Below are 12,920 nucleotides of genomic sequence, written 5' to 3' on the forward strand. Positions count from 1 at the left end.
TTTTGTTTTTTTTCATTGTAGAAGAGCCAGTTTCTATGCATGTCGGTTGGACAAACATTTATACGTTATTGGTGGACGGAATGAAACTGGCTACTTGTCCAGCGTGGAGTGCTATAACCTAGAAACAAATGAATGGCGTTATGTGTCCCCTTTGCCACAGCCTCTGGCAGCTCATGCAGGAGCAGTGCACAATGGGAAAATATACATTTCAGGCAAGTCATTCATCCACTTTGTGTTACAAAGTTCAGTTCCAAGGCATTTTCTTGACTTGTGTGTCTATGCTTAATTCACAGGGGGTGTACACAATGGAGAATATGTCCCATGGCTATATTGCTATGACCCCGTCATGGACGTCTGGGCTCGAAAACAAGATATGAACACAAAACGCGCCATCCACACTTTGGCTGTAATGAATGATCGCTTGTATGCGATTGGAGGAAATCATTTGAAAGGTCTTTTTTTTTTTAATCACAATAACATTTGCATCTCATGTTTCTTGCTAAGGGGGTTTCTCGTTAGATAATCATAGTTAACCAAGTAAAAAGGTTGACCAAATAAATTCTACTCTTTGCAAATTAGCAGTACCCTTGGGCAAGCACTTATTTTGGCTCTCCTGCAGATAGGATTATTTTGAAGTTACCACATACATTAAAGAAATGAATAATGATGTCTACAGAAAATTTAAAAAACTAGAGCATTAATAACTGAAAAGCACAATTTTTTGTAACAATGAATTCAGTAAAATAAATTATTCCTTATCACCAAAATTATAGTAATGGATTTTTTCCAGAAAATTGTTTTTGTAATAATCATAAAGAACTTTAGTCAGAGAAGCACAAAGAAGAGTGTATGTGATTTTTCTTAAAGAAAACAGTAGAATTTCATGTCTAAATTTAGAATTATTTCTTTGAAGGGTTGAATATCAAGCCATCTATGATTCTCAATTCTTTCCATTTGCTTTTTTAATCAGTAACATTTAAAGCAGAGTCTTTTTAGGGCCATATTTTGGCTTGTTTCCCTCCTCGTGTATGTATGTGACTGCAACTTTTTTGTAGTTTGTGTGCATGTGTGTAACGCTGAATTTGACAGGAAAGCGGAGAGACCTGTGATACTGAGAACATCATTGAACTGCTTTGAGCTTCCGTTTTCCCATCTGAAAATGAAGAAGGTGGTCAAGTTGTTCTCTAAAATCTCTTCCAGCTCTGACTGTCCATGATCTTTGAAATTGAACAAAGTGAGAAACAGGCCATCTGGGTATGGCACATAAGGCGATTCCGTGCATTTATTTTCCAGTCATATACCCATCTTAAACCATGAGTTAGATATAGACATTTTTTCTCTTTTTCATAATCCATATTTACCCCAAATGTAATAAATACTGGACAAGTATAATTTTTAAATAAGTATTTCCAAATTCCTATTCAATCAGAAATGACAATATTCTGGTCTAGATCTGCTTCTCACCTTAGAGGTCTCCTCAGTGGAAGGGAGTTTATCTTTACTGTTTCAGACACTTCCCATTTCATTCTTTTTTGCTTTCACTGGTGCTCTTTCATTTCAATCCATACTCCATTCATTCCTTTACATCAACATATTTTATATTAACTTTGTAGCTTTCTGCATTAAAATATGACTTCTACTAACTTCTTTTGCACAAGAATGCCTCATATTTTAGGAACTTTTAGTATTTAAGGTTATACTTGGACAGAAAAGACTTAGGTAATGACAACCTAAATGAAAAATAGCACATGCACATCAGAATTAGGTTAGCTCAGGAAGACATTGTGAAAGGGGGAAAGAGTATGGATTTTGCATCTAAGCCTGGGTCTGAATCCCGGTTATGTACTTAGAGTTGTGTGATCTTACTCTAGACATTTACCTCATGTCTGTAAAAAAGGGGTAATTATCCTTTCCTTGGTAATTGTGAGGGTTATAGTCAACGTATGTACTCGGTACAGAGAAGGCACACATATCCTCATAGATGCCACTAGGGAAACTTGCCCAAATCCCCATTTCATATAAATGCTTCAACAATTATCATCAAACTCTTAATGTTAAAGGAAAGGATTACATCACAGGGTCGCAGTAAGCACATTGCTCTGTTGCTCCCTTATGTGATTTATTTTACGTAAAAAGTTAGTGGCCTGCGCATAGCACACGGTGCTTTGTGACCGCCTGGAGGGGTGGGATAGGGAGGGTGGGAGGGAGGGAGACGCAAAAGGGAAGTGATATGGGAACATATGTATATGTGTAACTGATTCATTTTGTTGTAAAGCACAAGCTAGCACACCATTGTAAAGCAATTATACTCCAACAAAGATGTTAAAAAAAAAAAAAAGTTAGTGGCCTGAAATAGTCTGTCCACCACTTCAAGAGTGAACATTTTTCTGATTTTTGGCCTATCTCTTTAATTACTTTGAAGAGACCGGTATGTTGACTAATTTACCATATGTGTTGTGATTGTCAGCTAGCCAACATCCATAGCATGTGTTTAACCATTAAAAAAAAAAAAGTCCTTAAGGGTTTGGTCTGCTCGGTGACCCTGAAGCTCCCATTAAGGATTTTTCACTCCCTAAATGAAAGGCAGGGCTTCAGTGGAGTCTGGGGAAATGAGTTGTTCTCTGCAACCTAGTTACTGCTCCAGCCACTGAGAAATTTTATCAAAAGTGGGAAGAGTCTTTCAGAGGACGATAGCCCCCTACTCTAAACCTGGATCCTTAGTAGATACTGGAAACCATTCACATCATCACAGCTGTTTATACATATAGTCAGACTGTAAAAAAAGAAAACAAGTAAAAGATTTTGAGAGAACTGAATATTCACTTAAGAAAAGCAATAAAGTCTGTTCACCCGGATTCAAATCTCAGCCTACCTAATGGCTGTATGACTAACTCAGGTCATTAACTCCCTCTGTTCCTCAGTTTCTCCTCTATAAAATGAATATAATGGTATCTATAGGATGCTTGAGGGGGTTAAATGAGCTCCTTTATACAAAGCACTTAGAAAACAACCAGCTTATTGTAAGCAGTCTATAAAATGCTTGCTTTAGCTATTACTATTTTAAATCTTTTTAAATAAGGTTTAAATAAACCTTTATTGATACTCCAAGGTAAATCAGCTTCTACCAATGACATCTAGCCAGGCATTTTTGCTTTGAAGTAACCCAAAGCATCCAGGCTTGGAGTGTCGGTGGCGAGGTGGAGTGGGGGCGGGGGGGAGGGTTGCCTGTTTGTTTCTTAGGTCTTTCCGACATGTCTCCCAATTTCACCAGTCAGCTTATACATGTGTCTTCAAAGACACAATTATCTACTTCTTGGCCCTAGTCCTTTTGCAAAAAGAAGCCCTAGCCTTAAATTGGGACCCTGAGAGTTTATTCTTTGGTGATTCCATTTTGCTATGTCACTTAGGTTTCTCCCACCTCGATGTAATGCTCGTGGAATGCTATGACCCAAAAGGTGATCAGTGGAATATTCTCCAGACTCCCATTTTGGAGGGTCGCAGTGGTCCTGGCTGTGCAGTGCTAGATGACAGCATTTACCTTGTGGGAGGCTACAGCTGGAGTATGGTAAGTGTCCACATTTACCTCCTCCTCCTTTTTATTTGTGCTTCCTTTTTGTTTCTCTCCAAATGTGTTACCACCCACACAAGTACCTTTTAAGAGTAACATGTTTATATGCACGCAGTAAATTGCTTTAAGCTGTAAAATAAACTCAGTGCGGTCGCTGTAGAGCTGTCTTGCTATCTGGTCAATTGTATCCGGTAGCTCTCTGCTTCCCTCCCACCCCCATGCTCTCCAACTAAAAGTCGGACTGAAGTGCTTTTTACAAACGTTCTATTAAAACTGTTTGACTGGGAGAGTGAAAAGTTTCTGACCAGCTAAGCATAAAAAATGGAAATTAATTGTTCAGTTACCCACAAATTCTATTTAGGATTATGTAATTTGCCATTGCTTTCCACTTTCCCCTCGCTTTATGATGAAAATTTCTAAACATACACAAAAACTGAGGGTTCAATGGGCCCTTGTTAACGCACCATCCAACTTTGACATCCATCAGTGCTTTACAGTACTTACTTCATCTACCCTCCCTTTGAAAAATTTTGGTTGAAGCAATTTGAAGCAAATTCTAGACATGTTATTTCACCCTAAATGCTTCAGTATTCCTCTAAAAAAAAAAAAAATCACTTGTTTATGTAAACACACTATCATTATCACACTCAGTAAAATTAACAATAATTCCTTTATATGCAATCCATTTTCAAATTTATCCCATTGACTTGAATAAAAATGTATTTTTCAAATTGATATGTTCAAATCAGGATCCAAGAAGTCTCACTTGGGGACTTCCCTGATGGTGCAGTGGTTGAGAGTCCGCCTGCCGATGCAGGCGACACGGGTTCGTGCCCCGGTCCGGGAAGATCCCACGTGCCGCGGAGCAGCTGGGCCCGTGAGCCGTGGCCGGTGGGCCTGTGCGTCCGGAGCCTGTGCTCCGCAACGGGAGAGGCCACAACAATGAGAGGCCCGCGTACCACAAAAAAAAAAAAAGTCTCACTTGTATTTGGTTATTATATCTCATACATCTCTTACAATCTGGAGGATTGCTCCTGCCCCTCTTCCTGTCCCATGCCATTGTCTTGTTGAAAAAGCAAGGTCAGTTATCTTATAGAATATCTGATACTCTCGAATTGCCTAATGATTTCCTATGTTGTCATTTAAAAATAGTCCTCTGTCTCCCTATTTCCTATAGACTGGAAGCTAGAGATAAGGGCTTAAGTTCAGCTTTTCTCTGTTTTTTAAATTTTTTTGTTATTTATGTACCATTTATTTATTTGTCTATTTATTTATTTTAGCGAGAACACGTAAGGAGGTGGCTGTGTAATTCAAATAACATCACATCAGAAGACACATAGGGTCTAATGGTCTACACAGTCACTTTTTAAATGATGACCGTTCCTATATTTTCCTATTTATGTGTGTTGGTTTTATAAGATTAATTTGGGATTTTAATAATATTAATTAGTTTTATTTCTTTTGCATCCAACAAGATTGTTATATAAAGTTTGGAGGAGCTTTAAAAAGCTATTAGTTATTTGGAAGTGAATGTGTATTGACATATATCACTAGATATTGGTACATGTGATCTTTTGCTAGTGGAAATTGATAGCTGCAAGAGTATGTATGTTTAGAACCAGACACCAGGAATACACTTTCAGAAAACGACTATGCTGGTTGGGATTTTTGTTTGTTTCTTGCCTATGGTAAAAACAAAGCTACTTTGGTTTAGGAAGGGAAATATTATACAAGCACTAGCCTCAGAGATTGACAAAGGAAACAAGATTAAAGACATTTTTTATTTCTCATGTGGCCTTTTCAAAATAAGTAAGTCAATGTGTGAAGAAGTTGGCACGTCTTCATTTCCAGTTTATTTTAAACTGGTTTTGAACCCCATCTCTGATTCTCTATAGTAGTAAGATAAAAATGGAAAAGTGAGGTGACAATCTAAAATCCAATTTACTTCTTTTATTTGAATATTTAAGATAGGGCTTCCCTGGTGGCGCAGTGGTTGAGAGTCCGCCTGCCGATGCAGGGGACACGGGTTCGTACCCCGGTCCAGGAAGATCCCACATGCCGCAGAGCGGCTGGGCCTGTGAGCCATGGCCGCTGAGCCTGCGCGTCCAGAGCCTGTGCTCCGCAACGGGAGAGGCCACAACAATTAGAGGCCCGCGTACCGCAAAAAAAAAAAAAAAAAAAAAAAAAAAAAACAGAATATAAAAGATAAATTTTTTTTAAAACTTAAACCAGAGGGATAATTTCCAACTTGAGGTAAGTTATCATAAGGGATTTATAAATCATCTAGGGTGTTGTAGGTGTTTGACTTTTATTATTAGCCACACACCCATACAAAAACCCAGATTTTGAAATCTTGCCAATCCCAAATTTTTCCTTAGAGTACAATGGTTTAAGATCCATTGCTTTCATTTGGAATTTTTTTAGCAAGAGCAGAGAAAAAATATTGTCTTCTTAATGTAAGTGTGATAAATAAGCTTTCTGTGGTAATTCTCTAAAGGCTGTCTTCTCTGCTATTCCAGGGAGCCTACAAGTCATCTACAATATGCTATTGTCCAGAAAAAGGCAGCTGGACAGAACTTGAAGGAGACGTAGCAGAACCACTGGCAGGCCCAGCCTGTGCAACAGTTATCCTGCCTGCCTGTGTACCTTACAACAAATAACACCAGGAAACCCTGGAATGAACAGTATCGCATTCTAGGAAGCAATGACAGGTGACATCCCTATTCTAATAGGAACAATACATCCTAATGGTACAACTGCCGAAACTCCATTCTTAGTTTCTGATGATTTACAAGAAGCTACAAAAGAAAAAGACCTGTCCTTGAACAGGTACTCTGTCTGTAAGTCGGATTACACCGAACTTCCTGTGGTGATAGACTCTTCCATTTCAGACTGGTTTTAACTTGTCCCAGCTTTATAAAAACTCCTCACATGGATCTCAACTTTCAAAAGGAGAAAGATAAAATACAGGAGCGTGCCCCCCAGAGAGACCTAAGATCAGTATTGTGCATTGTAGTCTACCTGCATGTGATCTATGTTGAAGTTTTGGGGATATTGTGTTCATGAATGATGCAAAATTTGACCCACCAAAATACTCACACTGCATTACAGAAATTGCCACTCAATTCTGTATTCCTAACCTGTGGCAACTTCACAGATTCCGTAGGCAACACAGTTATAGAAAATCATAAAAGATTAAAGAGGAACATTTTTGTTTCCATATAACTTCATTTCATATACCTTTTGCCCCTTACAGCACCTCGTGGGAATGTAGAAGAGAAAGATATTGGCTCTTGTAGCAATTGCTTTCTGCCCTGTAGGTTCCAGGCTAGCCAGAGTCATAATTTCTGTGTCCTCAGTTTTATCCGAAAGATTAAGACAAAATACAGTGTGTCACCATTCAGTTTATAGAGGCTCACTCTTTCTCATTTGGAGCAGCATATTAAGTCATGAATACACCTGGTCTTTGCTTCGAAAATATAGGACTGACAAAGACAGTCATGCAATATTGAATATTCTGTAAATAGCACATCTGGCCCAAACTTAACCCCTAATGAAAACTGAGAGATTGCTTTCGGAAATTCAGGGACGAAAAGACAGATTTCTCTGAAGAACTGTCCCCTTTTCTCTCTGTCCCTAAAACACACAACTTGAAGAGCCTCAGGAGCAAACCATAGCTCCTAACAAAATACCTGTCCCTCTTCCTCACCTTCGGCTCTAAAAAAAGCTCTAGATATGGCTCTAGAAAAGCCCATGACGGACCCTCCTTCTTTCCCGCAACTCATCACATTTCTTTGTTATCACCAGAGACGCCTGGGCTCAGTTAAGCGAGCAATAGCTAGCTGTCTTGAGAGGCATGAGGAATTTAAGAGCAGAAGGTCAGGAGAGCATGAGACAGTGTCCATGCGGGCCATCAAAAGAGAAAAACTAGCAGGAACACGGATTTGCTTTTCAAGCTCTTCAGAGCTGGCACAACAATAGTTAGGAATAAATCAAAGCCTAAAATATTTTGTGAATCACCCAGAGATGTTGTTGAATCCCTCAACAAGTGTGTCTTTCAAAAACAACCTCACAGGGAAGCCACAGGTTAAAAATGTCTTGGTGATAAGTTTTCACCGTGGAGCATGTCCAGATGGATGAGTGTACTAGAATCCAATGCCGTTTCTACAGTAAAGTGCAATCTTTGTTGTTTTTGTATTTATTTGTATGTTCAGATCCAAAGGATCCGTTGTAAAAATATATATATAAATATATATATATATCCAGTGCAATCAACTTTCATTTCTTTTTTCCTTGATCGCATATGAGTATATAGCAAAAAAGAAAAGTTACAGTACTTTGTGAGAAAATCCCATCTGACGTCTTGAGGAATACAAGGTCTCCTTCAGAACCTTTTATCGTCAACGGTCCCCATTTCTTCTGAAAGTCACCATTTATACAAGGGTATTTGCTTTCCTTGGACTTGCTCATTTAATTTTTATTTCTAGCCAAAATAAATAAAAGCGTTTATGAGAACTATAAGTAAAGCTTTCTGTATTTCAGAAAGGCACAAACTATTAGAAAGTGAAAAGTGAATAAATAAGTCACAGAGAATGTAAATTTTGTACAGTATTAGAATGTGTACATGAAGCTTGCTTGGAAGGGGAAAACTTTAAATAAAAACTTTATGTACTAATTCAACTGTCTCTCCTATTCTGACTTATAAAGCATGTTTATAAATCTACACATTAACTTGTTTGAAGGTTTGTAATAGGTAAATGCATAAATATTTTTATTCTGCAGATATACTTTACAAGTTTATTTAGCTTCCTGGCAGTATGTAGTATGTACGTAGTACGAACAATGTTAAAAATTACGAAATGTTTCAGAGAAAAGTGTCGTGAGTTAAAAATCATGAATTGAATCTGGTTTTTCCACTGTAAGAGTGTTGCAATAAGGCATACTTAAGATCTGATAACCAAGTATTTATAGAAATTGTTAGAAGCACCATATGCGTTAAACAATACTTGCACCCTTAGGATAAATGAATCCCATATTTAATTAAGTCAATTATCTAAAAATATAGTGTTCCATTTTACTTTCTTTTTAGAAATCTGGAAAAGAGGCTGTGCAGGGCAAGGAAAGGACTGGGCTATGGAAGACAATAGGAGTAACTGAGGCACGTGGCTGCAGGTTTGGGCAAGCTTCCAGGTAAAGAGCCTGAAAGCTAGAAAGAATTTAATGCTTCCCAGCCAAATATTCCATTATTAATGATTAAACTGATAATTAGAGGGTCATTTGACCCTCTGTAGTATTCTACAGAAGCAAGAGTAATGGAGTTTCTTTTGCCCACTGAATCTTCAGCTCTCCATGCTAGTGTAGCATAGCAGAAAAGGCCCTTCTCTGTAGTAGCTTCTTATCCTGAACCAATGGCTAGTTGTTGCAGAACTTCTTTCATATACTGTGAAGCCCCAGAAGCTATAGTGCTGACCAGTTATCATGATCAGTTAAGCAAATATACTTGGCCTTTTCCTAATCCCAAGGAATCACCTATTTTAAGTTCATAACTAAACTAAAACTGGCTAAACTTGGAGGAGTGAGTATAGGACCAGATTTTTTAATTACTTAGGCTGTGTCTGTGGTCTTAAAATTAGTACCTGTGTTTGTTCTCCCCTGTAAGGGCCAAATTTCTATTTTCCTAGCTGCTTGACACTTACATCACTTAACAAACTCATCATTATCAACATTGTAATACCAAGTATTTATTGAACATATCCCAAAAGGCATCACTGTAAATGCCAGGCTTCTGATTAAACCTGGTTCTCTAGGTTAAAATATTTTTAAATGAACAAGCAAACCAGCTAAAATAAGGTTGGTAAACATACCAAAGCCAATTAATACACACTGCTGGGTATCTTAACAGACTGAGTTCCCATAGATGAGGTAGGAGGAAGACCATGACTGATCAAGCCTGACTTTCTAGAAGTGCCTGACCTAGAGGATGTTGGAACTTTGGTGGAAAACAAAATGGCAATAAGAAGCAGCAGAAAGGTCCATATAAGAAGAAAATAGGACTTCCCTGGTGGCCTAGTGGTTAAGAAGCCACCTGCCGATGCAGGGGACACGGGTTCGAGCCCTGGTCAGGGAAGATCCCACATGCCACAGAGCAACTAAGCCCGTGCGCCACAACTACTGATCCTGCACTCTAGAGCCCTCAAGCCACAACTACTGAGCCCGCATGCCACAACTACTGAAACCCACGCACCTAGAGACTGTGCTCCATGACAAGAGAAGCTGCCGCAATGAGAAGCCCGCACACCACAACAGAGTAGGCCCCGCTCACCACAACTAGAGAAAAGCCCACACACAGCAACCAAGACCCAATGCAGCCAAAAATAAATAAATAAATAAATTTATATTAAAAAAAAAGAAGAAAATATCCAAGTAGTTAGTCTGTTTGATTTGTATAGCTGTAAAGGGCTGCTCTGCATCAAACATTAAATATGGGCCACATATTGGGTGGGGTTTCTTAATGGCGTTATTGGCTGGCTCTATTTGGTGCAAAAACACAGGGTTCAGTTCTAGAGATAGGTCCTGATAATGTGCTTCAAGAATGCAGCACAATGGGATAGGACTCAGGAAAAAGTCTTCTACAAATTGAAGCTTGAGTGGCTTATTCCATTCTATTCCAGGCTGTTGCCTAGCATATATTAAGGACTTGGTAAATGTCAGTTCTTAACACTAACACGAGTAGCAGCATTACCTTCGTGTTTTCAGCTCACTGAAGATGTTCAAAACAAGATGGCTGCAGTCAGTTGACATTTAAGACTGTCTATTCAGGCTCAGGGGAATTATATCACTTCAGGCAAAGTGATCCTTGATTGTGACCTCTCCTTCCATTTTTTCACTTATTAAGTGGACTCTTCCTCTGTGACCTTCCAAATCCCCTACGCACAAAAAAATGACATATGGCAATAGGCAGGAGGGAAGGTGAACATTTGGCTGCAGGACAGAGGCATCCTACATTTACAGAGAAGGCAGGCTCCTGGCTTCCCATCAAGTCCCTCAGATCTGGGCCATTTGGGAAGTGATTGAACTAAATTAGGGAAAAGGAATAAAGGAATAGGGTTTAGTTATGAATTCAAAGTTATATCAGCAATATTATAACAAACATAACACTTCCACTAACTTCACGTTTGTTATGGGCCAGGCATTCTACTAGGCATTTTATACATGTTTTCTTATTTACTCCTCTAAACAGCTCTATAAAGTAAATGTTAGTTGTATGTGAAAGGTAAGGACACATGCTCAGAAAGGGTAAACTATCTGATAAAGTTAAACAGCTCATAGGTAGCAGAACAAGGATTCAAACTAAGGCTTTAATCTTAGGCCACCTCAAACCACCATACTCTCCTGCTCACAGAATAAATTTCTTAATCATTTGAAGTCTCATAGGAATTCCTGGTAGATTGACTGATTTTTCCAAATGCAAATAGGACGTGTTGGAGGGGAAAGTGAACAATTAATGATGGTGCATTATGGCAAATGCTATATTGTTGTTCTGAATGAACCACTGGAAAGAGTGACCAGAGGAAGGAACTTGCTCTGTGACCCTGGGGAATCATTTAGTCTCTCCAACTTCAGTTTTGTCATCTGTATATGGAGTGATAATCTCATCTTCAAAACATTACTGGGAAAATCATATGTAAAGAATGTGGAGATGAGACCTTCAAGTTGGCAGAGGAGTAAGACGTGGAGATCACCTTCCTCCCCACAAATACATCAGAAATACATCTACATGTGGAACAACTCCTACAGAACACCTACTGAACACTGGCAGAAGACCTCCGACCTACCAAAAGGCAAGAAACTCCCCACTTACCTGGAGAGGGCAAAGGAAAAAACAAAAATCAGAGACAAAAGAATAGGGATGGGACGTGCACCTCTGGGAGGAGGGAGCTGTGAAGGAGGAAAAGTTCCCACACGCTAGGAAGCCCCTTCACTGGCAGAGATGGCAGGTGGGCAGGCGGGAAACTTCGGAGCCATGGAGGAGAGCACAGCAACAGGGGAGCAGAGGGCAAAGGGGAGAGATTCCCACACAGAGGATCGGTGCTGACCAGCACTCACCAGCCTGAGAGGCTTGTCTGCTCACCCACTGGGGCGGGTAGGGGCTGGGAGCTGAGGCTCAGACTTTGGAGGTCAGATGCCAGGGAGAAGACTGGGGTTGGCTGCATGAAGACAGCCTGAAGGGGGCTAGTGTGCCACAACTAGCCAGGAGGGGGTCTGGAAAAAAGTCTGGAACTGCCAAAGAGGCAAGAGATCATTGTTTCAGGGTGCATGAGGAGAGGGAATTCAGAGCACCACCTAAACAGGCGCCAGAGATGGGAGCGAGCCATGGCTATCAGCGTGGACACCAGAGACGATCGTGAGAAGCTAAGGCTGCTGCTGCAGCCACCAAGAAGCCTATGTGCAAGCACAGGTCACTAGCCACACCTCCCCTCCCGGGAGCCTGTGCAGCCTGCCACTTCCAGGGTCCCGGGATCCAGGGTCCCGGGATCCCACTTCCAGGGTACCCTGGGAGAACACATGGTGCACCTCAGGCTGGTGCAACATCATGCTGGCCTCCGCTGCCCACAGGCTTGCCCCGCATTCCGTACTCCTCCCTCCCCCGCGCCTGAGTGAGCCAGAGCCCCCTAATCAGCTGCTCCTTTAACCCCCTCCTGTCTGGGTGGGAACAGATACCCTGAGGCGACTTACACACAGAGGCGGGGCCAAATCCAAAGCTGAATCCCAGGAGCTGTTCGAGCAAAGAAGAGAAAGGGAAATCTCTCCCAGCAGCCTCAGGACCAGTGGATTAAATCTCCACAATCAACTTGATGTACCCTGCATCTGTGGAATACCTGAATACACAACAAATCATCCCAAAATTGAGGCAGTGGACTTTGGGAGCAACTATAGACCTGGGGTTGGCTTTCTGCATCTAATTTGTTTCTGCTATTATGTTTATCTTAGTTTAGTATTTAGAGTTTATTATCATTGGTAGATTTGTTTATTCATTTGGTTGCTCTCATCCCTCTTTTTTTATATAAAGACATATATGTTTTTTTCCTTTTTCTCTTTTTGTGAGTGTGTATGTGCATGCTTCTTTGTGTGATTTTCTCTGTATAGCTTTGCTTTTACCATTTGTCCTAGGGTTCTGTCTGTCTGTTTTTTGCTTGTTTTTTTTGTTTGTTTGTTTTGTTTTTAGTATAATTTTCAGTGCTTGCTGTCACTGGCGGATTTGTTTTTTGGTTTGGTTGCTCTCTTCTTTTTTTATTACTTTTTAAATTTTATTTAATTTTTAATAATTATTTTTTTATTTTAAAAATTTTAT

At 40.0% G+C, this 12,920-nt stretch overlaps 1 protein-coding gene across 1 annotated transcript in view; it reads left to right on the plus strand.

Moving 5' to 3' along the window:
- The window catches only part of KLHL14 (kelch like family member 14), a gene marked incomplete at both ends in the record, with an annotated part of 97,548 nt that extends 91,320 nt beyond the window's left edge, over positions 1-6,228 (plus strand). Inside the window, 4 exons of the mRNA XM_079942478.1 lie at positions 22-212; positions 294-452; positions 3,408-3,565; positions 6,088-6,228. Coding sequence (XP_079798604.1) covers positions 22-212; positions 294-452; positions 3,408-3,565; positions 6,088-6,228 — 649 coding nt within the window. The remainder of the gene's footprint in view (positions 1-21; positions 213-293; positions 453-3,407; positions 3,566-6,087) is intronic.
- Between the last annotated feature and the right edge of the window lie 6,692 nt (positions 6,229-12,920).

Source organism: Stenella coeruleoalba (genome assembly GCF_951394435.1).
Source record: "Stenella coeruleoalba genome assembly, chromosome: 14".
Classification (NCBI taxonomy): domain Eukaryota; kingdom Metazoa; phylum Chordata; class Mammalia; order Artiodactyla; family Delphinidae; genus Stenella; species Stenella coeruleoalba.